This window comes from Felis catus, chromosome B3 (assembly GCF_018350175.1).
Source record: "Felis catus isolate Fca126 chromosome B3, F.catus_Fca126_mat1.0, whole genome shotgun sequence".
Classification (NCBI taxonomy): Eukaryota; Metazoa; Chordata; class Mammalia; order Carnivora; family Felidae; genus Felis; species Felis catus.
The window spans coordinates 143672689-143696132 of NC_058373.1; the positions used below are offsets into that span (position 1 = coordinate 143672689).

Sequence of the window (23444 nt, forward strand, 5' to 3'; positions counted from 1 at the left end):
GGATACAGGAACGCTGCCCTCCGTCCTGGTGGGGACCGAGAGCATTAATGGGGTGCCCTCACCCTACTCTGATGGTATAACCTTCCTCGAGCATCCCTGTCAGTTATAAATCACAGGCTTCCTTTCAGTAAGTCTGTTTTTAAAAGAACGACACAGTCATACCTCCGCCTTGTTTGCGCTGTTTCCCACGCCACGGATTAGTGTCTTCCCAGCTCCTAGTGTGTCCCTACATTTTGCTTCTAGGTATCATTCAGGATTTACCTTGAAATAATTGGGAAGGGTCCCAAGTTTACAATAATAGACTCATGAGGACCCTGCCGGTTGTGGGGGAGCGGGGAGGCTGCTGAAAGGTTTATACAGACCCAGGGTACCTTGTGTGTGGTTTTATCTGTGTAGAAGAATGTAATAGCTCCTAACTTAAGAAATAATAAACCAAAAACCATAAAATACCTAGGAATAAATATAAGCAAAGAGGTGAAAAATCTATACGCTGAGAACTATAGAAAGTTTATGAAAGAAATTGAAAAAGACACAAAAAAATGGAGAAAGATTCCATGCTCCTGGATAGGAAGAACAAACATTGTTAAAATGTCAGTACTACCCAAAGCAATCTACATATTCAATTAATCCCTATCAAAATAACACCAGCATTCTTCACAGAGCTAGAACAAACAATCCTAACATTTGTGTGGAACAGAAAGACCCCGAATAGCCAAGGCAATCTTGAAAACGAAAACCAAAACTGGAGTCATCACAGTCCTACTCCAAGACGTACTACAAAGCTGTCATCGTCAAGACAGTATGGTACTGGCACAAGAACAGACACTCAGATCAATGGAACAGAGTAGAGAACTTAGAAACAGACCCACAAACGTATGGCCAACTAATCTCTGACAAAGCAGGAAAGAGTATCCAATGGAATAAAGACTGTCTTTAGCAAATGGTGCTGGGAAAACTGGACAGCGACATGCAGAAAAATGAACCTGGACCACTTTCTTACACCAGACACAAAAGTAAACTCGAAATGGATGAAAGACCTAAACGTAAGACAGGAAGCCATCAAAATCAACACTTCATCGACACATTCTGAAACACTTGTGTCGGTGTTATTAGTCTGTATGCAATTTAAAATTAAAGTGAGCCACTGTCCCTGATGGGCAAAATTCAAAGTCCATTTTTTTTTTTTTTTATTCTGCTTCGTGGAGGTAACATAAGGTTTGGGTCAAGTCCAGCGTCGTGGTTTATTACTTAAGAGTTGGGCAGCCTTGAATACTGAATACAGAAGTGTAAGGTACCCACAGTGCCAGGCCTGGTTAGTTTGGTAACATTCGGTTCACATCACGGGGATGATCAGAAGAGTAGAGTCAAGTACAGGTTCAAGTCTGTCACACCTCTTTTCCTTCTTTCAAGATTAGCAATGCTAATTTAGAAGTTTGGTTTGGGGGATTTTTTTTTTTTTTTTTTTACTTTTTAAACCATGAAATTCTAAAAGCCAAATGAGGTTTTAGGAAATAGAGTTCATGAGATTAAATTGTTTTTAATATTTATTTATTTTTGAGATTGAGACAGAGCATGAGCAGGGGAGGGGCAGAGAGAGGGAGACACAGAATCCGAAGCAGGCTCCAGGCTCCGAGCTCTCAGCACATAGCCCGACGCGGGGCTCGAACTCAAGAACGGTGAACTCATGACCTGAGCCGAACGAAGTTGGACGCTCAACCGACGGAGCCACCCGGACGCCCCAAGAGTTCATGAGATTATCATCATGACAGACTCTTTTATAAACTATAAATGAAAATAGTACAGTAACAACTTAACTGTCTGGAACCCTGGAAGAATTGACATAAATGCCGGAAGGCTGAGATCTTACTGTCTTTTAGAAGAATTTTAGATAGAAAACTTTAAATCTGTTTTACTCTGCTCTTCCTCCTTAATCAGAATAAATTTGTTTTAGTGGTTTTGGTGATAACCTTGTCTTTATTCTGAATGTCAGTTCTTATTACTGTGTTAAAGGAGTGAATGATGCTTTCAGATGCTTTTGAGGTAGGTGAGACCTAATGACACCACCCTGGAGGACCCCAGGCGTGCCCTTGCTTTCGAGTACATTATGCTGCCATATCTGGATCTGACACTTAATGGCGTGGTGGCCCAAGGCTGTTGAAGCTCTCAGTGTCTGGGTCCTCATGTGTCTCTTGGGGTAAACACAGCCTTCTTCGTTTTCTCCAGCGTCAAGAGCCTGAGAATCCCAGATAGGTTCCAAATATACAAGCCGTGACTTAAAAATGAACTCATTGAGGTGATCCTAGCAGACCGGAGGATGAACCAAGCTGTAGAGTTAATTGAGTGAGGATTGAAGTCAAGCAAGGAGGTAATTCAGAAAAGGAAACCTTTTCACTGGGAGAGGTTGGGCCCAAACACCGTAGCGGTCGTCACTCGTTGAAAATGATTCAACAGACAGACACCTACTACTCAGAATGTTTATGAATCTGGTTCTGCAAGCCTCGTTACTGGGCGTTAGGGGTGCACAGAGAACTAGAAAACGTAGTCACCTGGCCCGTGCGTTGGGGGAGCGTGTGGGGGGAAGCATGAGATACTAGGCAGGATAGCTGAGATGCGGGAAGCAATAGCTAGTGCGCAGCGCCCGGCTCGGAGCGCGGCCCGCGGCCGACTAGGTTGGCAGAGCCCTGAGCAGGAAGCGGGCCGCCGGTGGCAGGAACGAGGAGGAGCCGGGAGGACACTCGGGGCGAAGAGGGTGAGGGCGCGAGCACTGAGGCAGGAAAGCCCGAGGGCCCGGAGGTGCGCCCTGGGCGCAGGTGGGTGTGGGGTCTCAGCTCTGGGCCCGGGACCCCTTCACACTCCTAAACGTTATGTAGGACCCCCGACGAGCTTTTGTGTATGTGGGTTTAGCTACCGATATTGACCATGTTCCAAATGAAAGCAGAAAAGATAAAGTGTATATTTATTAATTCATATAAAAATAACAAAACCGTGTGCTCGCTTTGGCAGCACGTATCCTAAAATTGAAAATAATAAACCTCGGGGCGCCAGAGCGGCTCAGTCGGTGAAGCGTCTAAGTTTGGCTCAGGTCACGATCTCGAGATCCTTGAGTTCGACCCGGCGTCGGGCTCTGTGCTGACAGCCCAGAGCCTGGAGCCTGCTTCCGATTTTGTGTCTCCCTCTCTGTCTGCCCCTCCTGTGCTCGTGCTCTGTGTCTCTCTATCTCTCAAAAATAAGTAAACATTAAAAAATACAATAAGCCTAGCGCATGTTAACAGAAATAACGTCTTTATGAGCAAAGCCATATTTTATGAAAGAAAAACAAATTAAGTGAGAGAGTGGCATTGTTTTCTCTTTGTGCACATCTCCCTCCTGCCTGGCTTACTAGGAGATCGCCGGATTCTCCCGTCTGCTTCTGCATTCGGTGTGTCGCCGTGTGTCTTAGTTGAAATGTATGAAGACACATGTTTGGGGAAGCTGGGGACGAGTTCCTTAATATCCTTTGCACGTAGTTCCAGAATTTTCTTTGATATTACACCAAAACCTAAACAGGCAGTTTCTTGAAGGAATCTGTGATGGGGAATCTGAAACCATATAATGAGCTGAGCATACACTTTATTCCATTAAAATCCAGCGAAAGGACTTGCACTTTGAGTGCCCTGGAAGGACCTTGTAATGCCATTTATCGATCACTTTGAAGATACTGGTTCACTGAGTTTTGCAAACCTTCTGAGACACTTTGCAAATGTCAGACACGTTTCAGTATGTGTATCGAGAAACCTCACTCGTTAGCGTCACCCCCAAAGCTCATCTTCACCCCAGGGAAGCCGTCAAGCTCACGCTGGCAGATAGCTTTCCAGACGTTCCAGAATCCTGGAAAATCGTCCCGAGCTCTGCCACTTCCCAGCCCTAAGGTGGCCCTCAGACTGGTCTCTTCCCTCTGTTGTGTCACTGTACAGATAACCTGAAAAAACACGTGTCCGTACGGAGAAAGCTTGTAGGATGGTCCCTGCCCAGGCAGGCACCCACTGTGTAAAGGCGAGTGCTACGACTTAGGACTCTGCACTGTTTCTGTGCTGCCGTCACCACTAAGATCACCAGGCGTCGTGTCTGGTGTGAGTTGACCGGAGCCCAGAGTAAGGGACGAAAGGTGTTTTGTGGAGCACCAGAGCGGTGACTCCGTGTGTTTGCAGCCGCTCGTTCTGACAAGCCTCAAACTGATGGCACTTGCTCCGTGTTTGCAGGAAGCCAGGGGACACCCGTGTGCCCTCCCCCCGTCACCCTCTTCACCTCGCCCTACCTGCGTCCGCGGGTGTCGCTGGCGTGGGCGTCCGTGCCCCTCGCCCCGGACTGGGGCCTGCGGTCTGGCTCCCGTTCCGTGGCCCGGCACGGTGCCAGCGTGTGGTGACAGCCAGCCGTCAGGCGGTCGTTGCCGAATGAGGGAGCGCATCCAGAGGGCGTATTCTGAACAGTAACCTCCATGTGGTTTCGGAGAGTAAACGGTATAGAAACGTTCTCATAAGCGCATGAGCTGAGCCGTTGACGGGCTGTCGTTTTTCTGTTTGGGGAATGTCTGACCTCTCTTCACCCCCACCCCCTCCCTTCCCTCGAGTCTCTTTTAATTCAAAATAAAAATAGTAGAAGGCTTAGAAGCGTTTCACAGTGATTGTGGGCTGAGCATCTTGGCGATCAATATACTTTGCTTTCTGCTTTTCAGATGTTCCTCCTGCTGATCAAGAGAAGCTTTTTATCCAGAAGTTGCGTCAGTGTTGTGTCCTCTTTGACTTTGTTTCCGATCCCCTGAGTGACCTCAAGTGGAAGGAAGTAAAACGAGCTGCTTTAAGTGAAATGGTAGAATACATCACCCATAACCGGAATGTGATCACAGAGCCTATTTACCCGGAAGTAGTCCATATGGTAAGTGGTTACAGTCTGACCGGTGCGTCCCGACCCTGAGTGACACACAGGGCTCTGGCGTCCTTAGCACAAGCCGAGACGTTCGAGCCCAACACACTCCCCACAAAGAAGTCCTCTTGTTGCGAAATTTGTACCTGAAGAATGGAAGTCTTGGTAATGTGTCCTGTGTTGTAACGATAACAGTTGAGGGAACTGGGTACCTTCCAGGGCCAGTCGAAGTGTCCTGTGTGTTAACTCCCACGAGTACCCTATGGGCCACATACATTAGAGCCCTCATTTGAGCGTACTATCTTACCCTCTTTGATGTAATAGTGCTCACTATAATTTAGAAGTAAACATGTTGTCCATACTTGTGCAGGAAAACTTTAATGATGGGGCAGAGTTAAAACAGTGATGGGACCAGGCGCCTGGGTGGCTCAGTCGTTTGAGCGTCCAGCTTCGGCTCAGATCATGATCTCACGGTTCGTGGGTTTGAGCCCCATGTTGGGCTCTGTGCTGACCGCTCGGAGCCTGGAGCCTGCTTCGGATTCTGTGTCCCTCTCTCGCTCTGCCCCTCCCCCACTCGTGCTCTGTCTCTCTCTCTCAAGAATAAATAAACACTAAAAAAAAAAAAAAAAAAAAAAATAGTGATGGGACCGAGCTGGTGTCGGGACAGTCTGCCCTGAGTGGCCGAGATGGCCTCTGTGGTCCTGCGGTTAGTTCATTGTTGGTTTCATTCAGGCCCAAATCTCCGTTCTCTGGTCACCTGCTTCACAGCCTGTTTCTAGGCCCTTTGCAGGATCCCGTTTCACACTGTGTTGTTTGACACTGAACTTGTTTTCTGTTGAGTGTTTTTTTGAATTGTCGGTGTCTCATCCACCTCTGAAATTAGTACTCCCTGGTTCTAAGGGAGTCCTTGTTGCTTAATATAAAATGTTATATCCTGATTTTCACTGAACTCCTCCTTAAGTTACTGATTTTTTCCCCCAAAGCTACATGTTTCAGAAGTGACTAATCTTGTGACCTAAACTATGTTTATTTCTCACTTTAGTGTGTTTGCTTTGGAAAAGATATTCGAAAGCAGTGTTCAGTTTTGTGCTTTTCATAACCTGTTGTGTCAGAAGTCGCTATCAACTTATTTTAACTTGTTAACTCTTTTAAAGTTGAGAATTTACCAATGTGTGGTCAGCCCGAGGCTGTGAGGTTCCTTCCCCATCACTCATGATGAGTGCCCTGACCTTTTCCTGTTCAGACTAAAGAAAATGGGAGTCTCGTTTTTTCTCTCCTTACTTTCAAGCCTCATTTACTTTGGAAGGCCTCCCAAAATGCCAAAATCTCCAAGAAACAACCTAACGTTTTCCCTAACACCTTCGTAATTTTGTCATTCACTTTATAATCCTCCTGGAACTTTGTTTTTTTATAGTGCAGGAGAGGGATATAACTTTATTTTCTTATAAAATGATAGAAAAATCATTTGCCTGTACATCATGTGTTGAATATTCCCTTTTCTCCATTGGTTTTAAATGCTTCTTTATTGCATATCAAATTTATTTTATCTTTAAATTAAATTCGGGGTACCTGGGTGGCTCGGTCAGTTAAGCACCTGACCTTGGCTCAGGTCATGATCTCGCGGTTCATGACTTCGAGCCCCGCATCGGGTTCTCTGCTGTCAGTGCAGAGCCTGCTTCGGGTCCTCTGTCTCCCTCTGTCTCTGCCCCTCCCCTGCTTGTACGCACGCACATGCTCTCTCTCGCTCGCTCACTCAATAATGAATAAACATTTTTAAATTATTTTTAAAAATAATAAATTAAATCCATTTGTTAATACATATTAAATTTATAAGCACATCAATTTGTTACATATTAAATCACATGGTTGGAAGGTTTTTCCATTTTTTTTTTTTTTATGTTTGCTTATTTTGAGAGAGAGTGGGAGCATGGGAGGGACAGAGAGAGAAGGAAAGAGATCCCAAGCAGGCCCCACACTGTCAGCACAGAGCCCGACCCGGGGCTCATTCTCAAGAACCATTCTCAAGAACCTGAGCTGAGATCAAGAGTCAGACACAAATTACTGAGCCCCCCCCCCAGGCACCCCAGGTTTTTCCATTTTTAAGGAGGGAGGAGGAAGAATGCAGAACATGAGGCTTAGGTCAGCCTGGTTTGGGTCAGATGCCTGGCTCTGAACCGGGTCCCCTCCCCTGTTCAAATCAGGCCCCCTTGTGTTTACAGTGCACGTTACCTGGACGCCTGGGGGGCCCCGTTGGCTAAGCTCAGGTTATGATCCCATGGTTCATGGTGGGATCGAGTCCCTCGTTGGGCTCCACGCCGTTAGTGCAGAGCCTGCTTGGGATTCTCTCTCCCTTTCCTTCTGCCCCTTCCCTATTCCTGCTTGCGCTCGCTCTCTCTTTCTCCAAATAAATAAGTAAACATTAAAAAATAAAAAGAAGTGCACATTACCACAACTGCTCAGGATGCTTAAAGCCCTGGAACTCTTGTTTAGATTAAATTATCGTTACTTCTCTCCCTGTTGATAATTGGGTCCTAACTGGGTTCTCTTCCCGCTCTCTTCACTTTGTCCCCCACCCCAAAAGTCAGGTCGGTCTTTGGAGTGTTGGACAGTTGACCCCCTAAAGTACTTACAGATACTTACTGAGCATCCATTATGGGCCAGGAACTTTTTTAGGTGAGGAAATAGACTGGTGGACAGTATTTCTGCCTTCTCAAAGCCTCCCTCTTTGTGGGACAGGCAGAAGGAAGAAAGCACGTAGCCAGGATGGTGGTTGATGGTGGTTTCTTGCCCTCTCAGAAGTGGAGACTGATTGCCAGACTCACGCGGTCAATAGAAGGCCTCCACCCCCAGTGGTGCCTAGACCCAGCAGAGCAGGTGGAAGAAATGTGGGTCCCTTCCTGGTTCCACTGGATGCCACGTGCTTTGCTGACCCCTGAAGCAGCACTTAGCCAGCCCCCTTGAGTATTGCCTGGTGTGTGTGTGGTCACAGTACCTTGAAAGATGTGAATTTCCACTTACTTTGAAGAATCCAAAGCTCTGTAGATGCTATACTCCTTATGCTACTGCTTTTTTTTTAATGCTCATTTATTTATTTTGAGCGAGCGCACTTGAGCAGGGGAGGGGCGGAGGGAGAAGGAGAGGGAGAGAGAGAATCTCAAGCAGACTGCATGTTCAGCATGGAGCCCAGCGTAGGGCTTAATGCCACGACCTTGAACCCCTGACCTGAGCTGATACGAAGAGTCGGGTGCTCGACCAACTGAGCCACGCAGGAGGCCCCTTATGCTACTTTTAAATGTGGTGCCTGTTAGGGACGCCCGGGGGGCTCAGTCGTTTGGGCATCCAACTTCAGCTCAGGTCATGATCTCACAGTGTGAGTTCAAGCCCCACATTGGGCTCCTCGAAGACAGTGTGGAGCCTGCTTTAGATTCTCTCCCCCCCCCCTCTCTCTGCCCCTCCCCCACTCACATACACGCACTCTTTCTCTCTCTCAAAATAGATGAATAAACTTTAAAAATATGTATTTGCCTGTTAGATTGGACTGCTATATAGTTTCTGAACAAATGCATTGAGAAGTCATTCATATACGTGCAGTTCACTCATTTAAAATATACAATCCTGGGGCACCAGGGTGGCTCAGTCAGTTAAGCACCCAAATTTAGCTCAGGTCATGATCTCACTGCTCCTGAGTTTGAGCCCTGCGTCGGGCTTTGTGCTTGACAGCTCGGAGCCTGGATGGAGCCTGCTTCAGATTCTGTCCCTGTCACTCTGCCCCTCTCTCTCTCAAATATAAAAGAAAATATAAAAATAAATACATACACACATACTTAATAAAATTTACAATCCACGGTTTTTAATATATTCACAGTACTGTGCAGCCTTCGTCACATCTAATTGTTTATAACATTTTCATCCCTCTAAAAATAAACCCCAAGCCCACTAACAGTCACTGCCAGTCCTCCCTGACCTATCGCCCCCAACCTCCGGCAGCCCTTTACTGCCTTTCTGTCTCTCGAGAGTTGCCTACCCTGGACATTTCCTGCCAACGGGGATTATATGATGCGTGGCCTTCCTTCACTGGCATAACGGCTTCGAGGTTCATCCGTGTTGTAGCCTGCATCACTTATTATTTGTGTCGCCAGATAACATTTCATGCTGTGGACACGTACCACATTTTTATTTATCCATTCATCCGTGGATGGGCATTTGGGCCGTTTCTGCTCCTTGGCAGTGACGAGCGACGCTGCCGTGAACGCTCCCGTACGAGCTGCGGTGTGCGTGTGTGTGCTCGTTTCCCTGGAGTATTTACCTGGGAGCGGAGCTGCTGGGTCCCGTGTTAACTGGGTGCTTGACACTTGGAAGACCCGCCAGACTGTCTTCCAAAGCGTCTGCCCCCGGATGCACCCCCCCCAGCAGGGCGCGAGGGCTCCGGCCCCCCCGTGTTGTCCACACGTGCTACTGTCTGTCTGTTGGACGCTAGCCATCGGGGTGGGGGTGTGGTGAGATCTCGCTGTGGCTTTGATTTGCATTTCCCCAGTGAGCATCTTTTCCTGTGTGCTGTCTGCTTTTATACATCATGGACTTCAGTCCTAGCGTGAAACAGAGTGTTACGGGTCATCCAGCCCGTTTGTTTTCAGATTGAAAAAACTCCTGAGAATGAGGGTGAAAGGGAACCGGGCCCACAGGGGGGCTCCTGGCGTCTAGAGTCTCAGGCCTAAAGCTCATTATCTCTTCATTTCAGTCTTATTTTAAATCTAACCAACCATCTGTTTGTTTGTTCTTTCGATTAAATTCTCTAGTTAATCTGTTTTTCAGGCATTGGCGTTTTGTTCTTATAGTCAGTACACTGATAGAAAAACCACCGTTTTCACAGACACCCGTTTTTACTTTAAGTGACTCAGAGACAAACTGGTGATTCAAATGAACATTAGCAAGCATTTCTCAAAAAATAAACAGAATGAGAATGTCGCTTAAAGGAAAATAAGTGAGAGTGTTTGTTGTCAATGCAAAGTTTGAGCTTTGGGGCAAAAGTTTGAATTTTGAAAAATTTGTATCCACTCAGTGCGAGCGTCAGCCACCCGGGGCCCCGGGCTCTCCTGCTTAGATCAGCGACGCTGTGAACAGATGGGATTTTTAGTACATGTGGCGAAATGAGTCCCCACTGGAAGATCTACATGACCCGCTGAACCAGTATTTTCCCCATGACCGATAAATGATGCTCCGTAACCGTTGGTGGGCCAGAGAGCCATTCAAAGTGCAAGAGGCACCATTGGGTTTTAATGTAGAGACCACCTCACCGCTAAGAGGAACTACCATTTGTCAATTGGGTGTAGCTTCAAAGAAGTCCACGGTTCTCTGAAAAGGACCTATTAATTATTGCTCCCTTTTGCAGCTGCACCACGTAAGAGACGTTTACTTCCTGTATTTCAACCAAACCAACATTCAGAGCATAGAAGCAGACATGAGAACCCAGCCGTTTTCTATTAAGCCGGACGGTAAAGAGAGTAGCAAAAATGTAAAAAAATGCCACTCTTCTCGCTACATTTGTGTTTGTTTTGCAAAATACAGTTTGACCCCGAACAACACAGGTTTGAACTGGGAAGGTCCAGTTATACCCGGATTTTTTTTTAATATAAATACAGTACAGTACCATAAGTGTATTTTCTCTTCCTTATGATTTTTTTTAGCATTTTCTTTTCTCTAGCTCACTGTATTGTAAGAATATATATGCTACATATAAAACACGAAATGTGTGTTAATTGATGTTTATGTCATCAGTAGGGCTTCCAGTCAACAGTGAGCAATGAGTAGTTAAGTTCTGGGGGGAGTCGGAAGTTATACACAGATTTTCGGCTGCGCAGTGGATTGATCCCTCTAGCCCCTGCATTGTTCAAGGGTCACCTGTATTTTCTGTAACATGAGATTTAATGAAATAACTAACATTGTTACGGAAAATTATTTAAATATTCAAATAGCATTTGTATTGACACGGTGGGCTTATTTTTTTTTCCTTCTTTTAAGTTTATTTATTTTGAGAGAAACAGAGACAGCTTGAGTGAGGGAGGGGCAAAGAGGGAGGGAGATAGAGAATCCCACACAGGTTCCATACTGTCAGCATGGAGCCCGATGAAGGGTTTGAACCCACGAACCATGAGATCATGACCTGAGCCGAAACCGAGAGGCAGACGCTTAACCGACTGAGCCATCCACACACCCCTGGGCTTAGTTTTTTTTTTTTTTTTCAACGTTTATTTATTTTGGGGACAGAGAGAGACAGAGCATGAACGGGGGAGGGGCAGAGAGAGAGGGAGACACAGAATCGGAAACAGGCTCCAGGCTCTGAGCCATCAGCCCAGAGCCCGATGCGGGGCTCGAACTCCCGGACCGCGAGATCGTGACCTGGCTGAAGTCGGACGCTTAACCGACTGCGCCACCCAGGCGCCCCTGGGCTTAGTATTCTTTAATGGATTCATGGTTTTTTTTAATTTTTCTGGTTTAATTTCTAACGCAGTTGACATCAGAAATGACTCATAAGCCAAAGCTCTTTGGGGTCCTCGGTAACATTTAGGAATTTAAGGGGGTCTGAAAACCAGAGGGTGAGAACCACTCTTCCAGAAGCACACTGCTCCAAGGCAGCAGCATCAGCACCACCTGGGTGCTTGTTAGAGATGTCGCTTCTGGGCCACCTGAGTGGCTCTGACTTCGGCTCAGGTCATGATCTCATTGTTCATGAGTTTGAGGCCCACGTGGGGCTCTGTGCTGTCAACGCAGAGACCACTTCAAATCCTCTTTCTCTCTCCCTCTCTCTCTCTCTCTCTCTCTCTCTCTCTCCCTCCCCCTCTCTCCCCCCCCACTTGTTCTCTGTCTCTCTCAAATTTTTAAAAAAAAGTTTTGATGTTCATTTTTTGAGAGACAGAGCACAAGCAGGGGAGGAACAGAGAGAGAGGGAGACATAGAATCCAAAGCAGGCTCCAGGCTCTGAGCTGTCAGCACAGGGCCCAATGTGGGGCTCGAACTCAGACTGCAAGATAGTGACCTGAGCCGAAGTAGGACACTTAACTGATAGAGCCACCCAGGCGCCCAAGATACTTTTATTTATTTATTTATTTATTTATTTATTTATTTATTTATTTATTATTTATTTATTTATTTAGAGACAGAGACAGATCACAAGAGGGGGATGGGCAGAGAGGAGACACAGAATCTGAAGCAGGCTCCAGGCTCTGAGCTGTCAGCACAGAGCCCAACACGGGGCTCGAACTCAGACTGCAAGATCGTGACCTGAGCCGAAGTCAGACGCTTAACTGATGGAGCCACCCAGGCGCCCAAGATCCATTTTTTTTTATTAATTGATTTATTTATTTAGAGACAGAGAGAGACAGATCACAAGAGGGGAATGGGCAGAGAGAGGAGACCCAGAATCTGAAGCAGGCTCCAGGCTCTGAGCCATCAGCACAGAGCCCAATGCAGGGCTTGAACTCACAAACCATGAAATCGTAACCTGAGCCGAAGTCAGACGCTTAACTGACGGAGCCACCCAGGCATCCCAAAATAAATAAACTTAAAACAACAGTAAGAAACTTTGTATTCGTGTTATGCTGGTGATGCTCTTCTTACCAGGACGTTGGGGCTAGGTTTCCAGGGAAAATGAGCCCATCACGTCATTGTCCTCTCTACTGCTTGTAAATGACCAGATAGTGCTTTACAAGTCATTTCTTTGATGCTTAGGGTTCAAGTCAGCATTTTCCATTAAGGGCAAAGCAGTTCTTCTTGGGTCCCTATGAGGGGTTTACTGCCCACAGACCCAGGGTGATTGTCCTGTACTCACATGAGAGTTGACGTTCTTCTCTGTTTTCACATCTGATACTTACAGTGTGTTCTGGAAAGTACTACGTGTTGTGAGGGTGAAGATGCTTTGGAAATGGGAGAGGAATGCACGTTTTGGTTAAAGAAGATAGTATATTAAGCAGGAAAGCTTCGAATAGTCTACAGATTTCTTTCAAGTGAGGATTTAAATGATGCATTCCCCTTTCGGCTTCGTTGTTTTTGTTTAGCCAGTCACAGGAGCATGGGTTAGAGAAGCAAACATCAGCAGGGAACTTTAAACATATTAGAACGTGTGGTGCTTTCTGAAATCCAGAGAGGGACTTTTCTACTTCCAGTGTCAGTAATATCAATACCTGCTTTGAGATTTGTTCTTACTATTTTTGGAGAGTCCTCCTTGGCTTAATGTTTTCAAACCATCAAAGAAATGCACGTTTGTTTTCTAATCGAAATACGTACCAGTTAATGTTTCTTCTTACTCCACACCTCCCCAGTTCTACCCATACCCATGCCCATTTCTAGCCAACCGGTGTATGTTTATTATTTCTTCAGAAGGCTTCTGAGAACCCTGGGGGATGACAAATGTGTTTATTATCCTGATTGTATGATGGTTTCCCAGATGTATGCATATGATGAACATGTCAGATTAGAGGGGCACCTGGGTGGTTCAGTCAGTTAAGCGTCCAACTTCACCTCAGGTCTTGATCTCACGGTTCGTGGGTTCAAGCCCCGCATCAGGCTCTCGGCTGTCAGCGCAGAGCTTGCTTCAGATTCTCTGCTCCCCCCCACCCCACCCCCAAAAATAAAAACATTTTTTTCAATATCAGATTGTACACTTTAAACACATACCATTAATTGTATCTCAATTATACCCCAGTAAAGCTGGGCGTTTTTAAAGCTCCTAAGTGGAAGAGTATTTCTTTTGATCTAGGGGCACAGTGGAGAAACTCCTGAGATGCTAAGGACGTTGTGAACTGAGGTTTGGGAACTTATGGGCAAGAAGTATCCTTTCATAGCATGTTTTAAAATTAATTCTTAATTTACATACAGCAAAGTTCAGTCTTTTTAGTGAACAGACACATACCTATAACCATGTAATCACCACCACGATCAAAATCGAGAGCAGTTTCATTACCCTCCCAAAAAATTATTTTGCTACTCCTTTGTATAGTCAAGACTTCTCCCCTGTTGTCCCTAGCCACCACTGATCAGTCCGCAGCTCTCCCATATCGTCTTTTCCAGAATGTCACGTAGGTGGGCTCATACGGTCTGTAGCCTTTTGAATCCAGCTTCCTTCATTCTGCATAATGTGTTCGAGGTCCACCCCAGCGGTTTGTTCCCGTTAGCTGCTCAGTGGTATCTCACTACATAGACGTACCACGGTTTATCCACTCCCCAGTTGAGGGGCATGTGGGGCAATAGAACTGCTGTAAGTATTCATGTGCAAGTTTTGGACATAGGTTTTCACTTAACTCGGGTAAACAGGCAGGACTCCTGGGTCATGTCATATGTTTAACTTCCTAAATCACTTTCCGTGCCAGCAGCGTGTAAGGATTGAGGTTGCTCTGAGTCCTTGTCAACACCGGGGTCCTCAGTCCTTTAACCTCATGTTGGCTTTTTTTTTTTTTAATTTTCAAGTAATCTCTCCACCCGACGTGGGACTTGAACCCACAATGCTGAGATCAAGAGTCACCTGTTTTACTGACTGAGCCAGCCAGGTGCCCCTCTCATTTTGGCTTTGATTTGCATTTACCTAGTGACTAATGATGCTGAACATTTTTTCCTGTGCTTGTTCATCATTTGCAGATCTTCCTTGGTGAAGTGTCTATTCAGATCATTTGCCCATGTTTTAATTGGGTTGTTTGTTTTCTTATTATCGAGCTGGAGGCTTCTTTACATATTCTACATACAGACCTTTGCCAGTCTACCTTCTTTCAGTCTATGGCTTGTGTTTTTATTTTAACCCAGTGTCTTTTACAGAGTTTTAATTTAGATGAAGTCTGACTTATGATTTGTTTCTTTTGGTATCATATCTGAGAAGTCTTTGCCTAACCCAAGCTCACAAAGATATTTCTCTTAAAATGTTTATGGTTTTATAGGGTTTTTTTAATGTTTATTTACTTTGGGAGGGGCGGGGTAGAGAGAGGGAGAGAGAGAATCCCAAGCAGGCTCCGTGCTGTCAGCGTGTGAGATCATGACCTGAGCCGAAATCAAGAGTCGGATGCTTAACCGACCGAGCCACCCAGGCACCCCTGTGGTTTTATAGCTGTATATTTTATATTTAGGTCCTGTGATTCATTTTGGCTGAGGTTCATTTTGTAGCATATGGCTGTCCAACTATTCCACTTACTGAAAGGACTAACCATTCTTTGAGATGGTTCATTTCTTTTGCACCCTTGTCATAAGTCAGTTGACCATATTTGTGAGTCTGTTTCTGGACCCTGTTCTGTTCCATTGATTAGGGATCTTCTCGCCGATACCACACTGTCTTCATTACCGTCATGTCACTTCATAGTAAATTTTGACATCAGGTAGTGTGAATGCTTCGATCCTGTTTTTCTTTCTCAAAGCTGTTTGCCTGTCTAGTTATTTTACTTTTCCATATAAATTTTAGAATCAGTTTGGTTTTATCTACAAACTATCCTTCAGGGGTTTCGATTGGAATCGCACTACTCTGCAGATTCGGGGAGAGCTGATACCTTACCCATAGTCCATGAACACAGTATGTCTCCATTTTGGCATCGTTTTGTGGCTTTCAGCATACAGATCCTACATGTGTTTTTTTAGGCTCATAAATATTTCATCTTTTGGTGCTGTTGTAATCAGGCTGTTCATTTTCTGCTTATTGTCTTTTTCTTACAGTTCTGTCAAGTTTTATACCGTGTCATTCAGTGCATAGATATTAGTATTCCTTATTGGTTGACTCCTTTATCATTATGGAGTGATCCTCTTTATCCCTGGTCATCTTAATTGCTCCGAAAACCACTTTGATGTTAATATAGCCACTTCTGCTCTCTCTCTTGACTCATGTGAACCTGGAATGTCTTTTTCCTTACTTCTACTTGTGACCAATTTGTGTTTTTATATTCAAAGCAGGCTTGTTGATGACAGTAAGGAGCTGAGGGTTACTTTATTCAGTCAGAGGTCTGCGCCTTTTGATTGATGAGGGTATGCAAGCGACTTGCTTTCAGTGTGAGTATTGATGTTGTTGGGTTTCAGTCTCCTGCGGAATGTGCACATTCCTGGGGTAACACCCGCACCCTACCATGAGAGCAGGCTTGAGCTAACCTCCCAAATGAGGAAATGCACAGGTTTTCTCTTAAGATTGCCACTAGGGTTTTTATCATTCACCTAACCTTATTTGAGTTCATCAAAAATCCAGTTAGAATTATGTTTAAGATTGCATTCGGTGTGCAGGTTGCCTTGTGGAGAAGTTATCTTTGTAATAGGACGTCACCCCACACCAGGGAAGGGAAGATTCCTTCATTTGTTGGAATATTCTTCTGTGCCCTTTATTAGGGTTTATGCTCTCTCCATTGGGGCCTTGTGACTGGGCAGTGAGTTCCTAGTGACCAAGGGGTCACTTCTGGGACTGTGTTCCTGGGCTCCTCCTGTTAATTACATTCCCTAATTATGTCACTGTTAGTGGAGAAGGTGTTCATGTTAGTTTCCCATTTGTATTTTTGGTTTTTGTATCATACCCAGCTGCAGTGGTCTATTCTGTTGCCTGTTGGCTTTTTCAGATTTGATGCAACATTTCCAAACACAATGTTCCATTTTTTAAAAATGCTGGGGCGCCTGGGTGGCTCAGTCGGTTGGGCGGCTGACTGCAGCTCAGGTCATGATCTCTTGGTTTGTGAGTTCGAGCCCCGCATCGGGCTCCGTGCTGACAGCTTGGAGCCTGGAGCCTGCTTCAAATTCCGTGACTCCTCTCTCTCTGCCCCTTCCCCATTTGGGCTCTGTCTCTGTCTTTCAAAAATGAATAAATGTTAAAAAAAAAAAAAAATGCTGACAGCTGCCTGGGTGGCTCAGTCAGTTGAACATCCAAGTTTGGCTCAGGTCATGATCTCACGGTTTATGGGTTCGAGCCCCACGTCGGGCTCCATGCTGACAGCTTGGAGCCTGGAGCCTCTTCAGATTCTGTGTCTCCCTCTCTGCCCTTCCCCTGTTTGTTCTCCCACCCTCCCTCCCTCCCTCCCTCCCTTCCTCCCTATCTCTCTCTCTCTCTTTCTCTCTCTCTCTCAGGAAATAAAATAAACGTTGGGGAAAAAACTTCCCACTTTTCCCCTCACCCCGCCAGCCCCAGAATGCATCTGTTTCTGTTGTGGGAGGAAGAGCATCTAGACAAATGGAGATTTGGCCTTTGGTGGACTCAACCTTTATAAATCCCGTTCATGTGAATAGAACAATAAACAACATAGTGGAACAGCCTTTGTGGTCGAGAAGGAAGGACTGAATAATCAACCTTTCTTTCCTCATTGTCTCTGAAATCAGACTCTCGGTGCTGTTCGTAGGAGTGTCCCTTCCTGTTGTCAGCCTTAGTATGTTCTGCTGTACCTCAGTTACGTCAGGGCATGAACATTCTATTAGTTCACCCATTGGTCGTGAGTACTACAGATCCAGAAAGGTGTCAGGATGCTGCAGAATCTCAGCAGTTTCCCATAAGGTTACTTCCCAAGCCAGTTCGGTTTGCGTCTAATTCCATAAATGCAGCCCTCTGGAGGGGAGCACCCACAGGGGTGATTTTAAACACCGGAAGCAGGAGTGTCGAGAGAGCAGGTGCTTCCTCGTATTACAGGGTCAGTCCCACCCCGCACGGTGTGCACCCACGTGCGCGGAGACTGCACATGCGCGTTACTGTCCCATTTCACACGGGCCCGGTGCCGAGAGAAGATTCACTCACTTTCAACACGTGAGAAAACCGAGGCGTGGGCAGGTTTTTCCATGTGCAGGGCCTGCTTCTGAGTCAGAAGGCAGCCTTGCCAGCCTGTCCGCGTAGTCTGATCCTGGCTGGGTCCGCACCTCGGGGCGCACGCGCACTCGGTGCGTGAGAATGCATCTGGTCCACATCTTCCCGTGGGTTTTTGTGGCACGAGGACGATGAAGACCGCCTCGCGTGGTGCTCAGACCGGACCCCGTCCGGACACGCAGACGTCAGCACACGGTGCTCCGCTCCCTTGACCCTGCAGCTTTTGTGCAAAGAGGTTTTGAAACCCAAGAATAATGTGAGGTGGCCTGCCGCTTTCCTTCTGCTCTTTTCCAGATGTTCGTTTTAGTACATTTAGCCTTTTCTAGAGACGAGCATTGAATTAATGGAGCGTCATGTGGTAGGAGAGGTGAGTGGAAGTTACGGCGTGAGATTTTTTTGTCTCGTGAAAGAAAGAACTTACGCCAGTTAGAGTTGGCCACTAATAAAACTTCCCGGATCGGGGATGGTTGTGCTTCAGGGACACTGAAATGAGGACTTCTGCGTTACAAGCAAGTTGGTCCAGCAGCCCCGCAGACTCCTGACTCCACGCCTGGGATTTGGTGACACGGTGCGCCTGGCTTCACCCGGGAACGCGGTCCTTAGCTTCACTTCCGGTAGAATAGAGCCAGTTGACTAAGAATCGTAACTAGCCAGGTGTGTCCGTCGGAGGTCGATCAGAGAAACTACCAGTAGGATAGAGAACCTGAGAGACGGATTTCCAGGACCTCCCTCGGGCAGGAGCTGATGCTGCCCCCCAGGGGGTTTCTTCTTCCCCAGAAAAACCCAAAGCTCCGCCCCTCAGGCTTGCCGGCCGAGTGGATGAGGCCCCCCGTGTCCTCGAGGGTGATCTGTGCTCGGTCTGAGACTGTAGATGTTGGCCGCAGTTACCTTCCCAGTGACGCCCAGATTAGTGTTCGATGATGGGGGGGCTCCCACCCTGGCTGTGGTCCATCAGGCCCTGCTCTCCTGGCCCTGGTTAGTCTCTCTGGGGGCTGGCCGCCGAGGAACGTGAGGGGGTCCTGGCTGGGCCCGAGCGGCTCCCCTGTACCCGCATGGCAGTCCCGTCCCGTGCGGGACTCAGGCTTCTCCGGCGAGTCTCCAAGGGAGGCAGGCACATCGCGTGTCCCCCGACTTCTCGGCCGCCCGGGGACACCACGTGGGCTCTGCCCTCCTGTGCTCAGCCTGCGGCTCTCCCCCGCCTCGCTCTCTTCAAGCATCCCCAGTCTCTGGGTGACTGTGGGAGCCCCCAGCCATTTGGCTTTGAGGGAGAGCGTAGAAAACCCAGCTCATGAATGCCACACTCCCTTACGGGCCCCAGACCCCAACTGACTCTACTCTCCACGCTTCCCTAGCCCGGGAAGGAAGGGGCAAAAGGCTGGGGGTCCCAGGGCCGGTCTGCTGCCCTCTGTAAGCCCCAGGGGAGCGGGACCCACCAGGGTGTGGCCTTCCCTTGGTGTGGGAGTCCCTCGAGTCTGCCTCCTCGCTTCTGTGGGCTTCGGGGTCAGCATGCTGGAAGAGTCCCTCACTGCCCCGTCCCCTGGGGGCCGGTGACGGGGGACATGCCCCGTCCACCTGGCGGCACCTGTCACAGCCTCTGTTCCTTAGTCCCCTGTTGTTTGGGAGGTCTCTTCAGGACCCTGTCCCCAGGTTCCCAGGTTTACTTTCTACTTACGTTTTAGGAGTATTTTCTCTTTTTTTACTAAGGGTTTTTTTTTACTTGTTTCTGGATTTCCAACCATTTTTTTGTTCCTTCCACTCCTGCACCGTCTCAGCCCCATTGCTCTGATTCTTTGCACCTGCTCCTCGTCTCAGACAACAGAGACAGCAAACGTTTCATGCTCGGGGCTTTTGTAGCTGATGGCTTGAAGAGGGGGTGTTTTCCTTCACGAAACATGATGTTAAGGCTCAGAGTTCAGGGTCAGTACAGTAAAGACGGGAGGAAGCACAGCGGATGACCTGGGGTTTTAGCTCCGTCTCTCTGAGACTGGATGCCTGGACGGCAAGCTTGCCCTGGACTGTCCACAAGGGCGTCGTGCACGCCGTCACGGAGCTGGGTCTTAACCTTGTGTGGCCGGTGTTTGGATTTTGTGCTTTGAGGGGTGGGGAGGGGCAGAGGTCTTGCTCTGCTCGTCTGTGAGAGCCAGTCACCGGAGCCCAGTTCTGTAACCGGCATATGGCGGGTTCGGAGATCCCGTAAGGTAACTAATCGTATCTAAATTACTATAAAGAAAGAGTGGCTTATAAATCGCTGATACAGAAAAACCAAACATTTTATATCACCGATTTGTCCGTGTATGTTGTGCTTAATTTAGAGATTAACCATGTGGGCATTAAAGTGTACCTGTGCTCCAGAGAATTCTAGACTTCATGTAGAAACGTCTGTCGTAAAACACTGGCTTTTATGAAGCTGGAAATAAACGGAGCGGGGGTGGGAGTCCGTGGTAAAGGACAATATAAAGAAAAACAGGCAGCGAGTTGCATGAGGGGTTCATTCAAAGTCCAGAGAAATCTCTTCTCAAGTCATTTCTTGGTGAGTCCACGCAGAGTAAGATCATGACCGTGTAGCCCGGGGCCCTCTGCTGGCTGTCCTCTGTGGCTCGCAGGGGCCCCCTGGGGCAGGCTCACACGAGGGGCCGGCATTCCATTGCCGGTCGTTCAGTCCCAGTCGTTCGGTCTCCGCTGTTCCCTTCATAATCTCACCCTTCCTTCCCAGCACGATGCCTGCCTCCTCGCTTTGCACCCACGGTGGAGACCTTGACCTCCCCAGTGCCCACCGGCACCGGTTGGTGGTAGCTGCCTGTGAGTTTGGCGGCTCAGAGTGAGGCAGGAGTCTCGGGGTGGCCACCTGTCCACGGCCACGTTTCCTGCCGCAGTTTTGACCCAAAATCTCGTTGGGGGTCCACACTGCTTCTCGATCTTGAGAATAAGGACGAGCCCAACCACCACCGGAAGCAGCAGTTGTTAGAATTACATATTTTTCTGTAAATGTTTTTTTAATGTTTTCTGTAAACGTTCTTTCAACTGTTATCTGTAAATATTTTTAATGCCCTGGTTATAATTCTAGAATATGTGGATTTCAGTTTGCAGTTAACATGTTTCGAACGTTACCACCTTCCTCCAATCCTACGGGAGCAGAATTTGACCCCGAGGAGGACGAGCCAACGTTAGAGGCGGCCTGGCCTCATCTACAGGTACTGAACTCTGGGAGCGCCCCCGAAACCGGGGCAGGAGTTGAATATGTGTGTCTGTGAGGTTTTCCTGTAAAGCAAGTGCACTGGCCCTAAGGCCTCACCCCAGCTGGTGGCAGGTGCCCCTGTGATTTGTAAACCTGTGCATACAAGGAAGGCATTTCAGCAGAAGTGAGAACATCTAATGGTGTTTTTGTTTGTTTGAACACTTTACCCCAACTACAAAGATACGGAGTTGTCTGTATGTCTGCAGTGGAAATGACTGCTTGGTTGATAGCCATGGAATTGAAGCCCTTTGCAGACACTTCCTGTTTATGGTACCTAGATTCAGCGCACCCCAGAGCTCACCCGCTGACTGACACCTTTTTCTAACACATTTGTAAGGCAGAAAGTTGGTCGTTGATGAGGCTGGACGCCTGAGAAGGCACGGAGCCCAGCACGAGCAGAGTATGTGCAGGCCGTGTGCCAGGTCAGGGTCTGGGTCGTCCGCAGGAAGGGAGACGGAAAGGTGGAAGCTGGGAATGAGCTAGATGGGGAACAGATCACAAAGGGGGGCTGTCTCGGTGGCAGAACATCCCGCCAAGGCAGGTGGAATTGCTGTGTAACCACAACAGCAGGCAACCCTCTGATGCAGGGGAGGGACCTCCCAGCCGTGGGTGACTGCGTCTGGGACCCGCTCGCCAAGCCGTCCCAGCTTCCAGTCCGTCCGGCTCTGCCCAGGACACGTGTAGGTGGCAGGATGTAGATCCCACTGGCTGTGGCTGCTACGCACTGTGGTCTCTGACCAGCGTCGGTTAAGCATTGGTGACATCGGCCATGGGTACCATTTTGCTTAAATGCCACTTAAGGGTATAGTCTGTGGTTCTTAGCTAAATAAAATAATTACTATTGTCAGTTATAACTTGATTAAGCCATGTAATTTGGCATTAATTCTGTAGATAATGTGGCTTTATTTTTTAAGGCTGATATTTTCAGGCAGATATTCAACTCATGGGTGTCTTTGATCTCTATCTCATAAAATACCATGTTATTTGATTCATTGTTGTTTTTTTCCTTCTAGCTTGTTTATGAATTTTTCTTAAGATTTTTAGAGTCTCCAGATTTCCAACCTAATATAGCGAAGAAATATATTGATCAGAAATTTGTATTGCAGGTAGGTACAAATTAGCTGAAACTACAAAAGCTGTAATCTACCGAGCGGGAATCCTGAGCCACTAAGTGTCTTTTTCTTCTTGAAGCTTTTAGAGCTCTTTGACAGTGAAGATCCTCGAGAGAGAGACTTTCTTAAAACTACCCTTCACAGAATCTATGGAAAATTCTTAGGCTTAAGAGCTTACATCAGAAAACAGATAAATAATATATTTTATAGGTAAGTCGACGTGTGGGTAAGAGCTCTCTTTTTGCATGATGATGCTCGCATCCACACCTAATCCTCCCCTCACCCCATCCTTCCGTTTGGCAGGTGACTGGGGAGTGGGGGCGGCCTCCCTTCCCCCCCACCCCTCTTGCCCCCCCCCACCCCTCCTTCTCTGCCTGCTCCCCTCCCTCACCCACCCCCAGCACCTCCCCACTCGGCCTTCCTGTGTTTCTGTTTCCACTTACCTGGGTGCGGGTCCGTCCGGAACCTGTCCAGAGCCAACGGTCCGTCCTTCTGCCTGTGTGTTACTCCACCCTCCCCATGCATCTCGGAGAGGCAGGAGTGAGGAGTAAAGCAGGGATCCTTAGAAACTCATAAGATGGAGAATTGTACCAGAGGCCTGGGGACCCGCGTGTACCCGGGGCAGGAGAGGCCCTGCTGGCCACGGCAGGTGCAGGTGGGCCCGGCCGTCCCTAGGCCTGCACGAACACAGAGGCTACCCTGCCTGGGTTTACCTGGGGGAGGGCACAGCCCTGCGGCTCTTGAAAGAATGTTCCATGACATTGCAAGTCCCACCCCCACCCTGGTCCCCGCCTCTCGTTGGTTCTTACCGTCTGAACACCCCTCCACCTGCCTGCCGACATCCCCGTGTTTCTGCTGCTGCCTGAGTCACACGGGCCACTGGTGATTGGGCATGAGCCCCGGGTGAGGCCGGTGTGCGCGTCCAGGCCGCCCTTCCATCCTCCTCATTTGTGTCTCTGCTCACCTCCGGCTCCTTCCACACTAGTGCCTCGGCGGCCTTTGTTGACCCTCCTGGAACATTCTTTCCACCTGCCCTTCTCCACAGCCTCCCAAGGCCTCCGGACACAGCCCCCCACCAGGACGCACCGCAGCCCCTGGCTTGGCCGACGGGCCTCCCCATAGGCAGGGGGTGTGTGGGCCGAACACCGCATGCTTTCAGGGCCAGCTTCACGCCCAGCCCGTGGTGGCATCAGATGAATGTTGATGGATGAGAGAGTTAATGTGGCTTCTTACCCATCCCTGGAAAGCTTACTGAATGAGTGGTGTATTCTAAGACTTTGGGCGTCCCTGACTCCAGGACGGGTCCCAGTGGTGACAAATCCTAGCGTGACAGGCTCCGTGGGCAGGCCCCTCTGTGAGGTAAGAAAGCAGGCAGGTTTCACACAGTCTGGCCACAGTGCCAGAGTGA

General features: G+C 47.9%; 1 protein-coding gene across 4 annotated transcripts in view; it reads left to right on the forward strand.

Moving 5' to 3' along the window:
• The window catches only part of PPP2R5C (protein phosphatase 2 regulatory subunit B'gamma), a 129297-nt gene that overhangs the window by 74841 nt on the left and 31012 nt on the right, over nucleotides 1–23444 (forward strand). For all 4 annotated transcript variants that reach the window (XM_023256045.2, XM_006933131.5, XM_011283520.4 and 1 more), the window contains 4 exons: nucleotides 4712–4911; nucleotides 20770–20880; nucleotides 21938–22030; nucleotides 22116–22246. In XM_023256045.2, the coding sequence (XP_023111813.1) occupies nucleotides 4712–4911; nucleotides 20770–20880; nucleotides 21938–22030; nucleotides 22116–22246 (535 nt within the window). The remainder of the gene's footprint in view (nucleotides 1–4711; nucleotides 4912–20769; nucleotides 20881–21937; nucleotides 22031–22115; nucleotides 22247–23444) is intronic.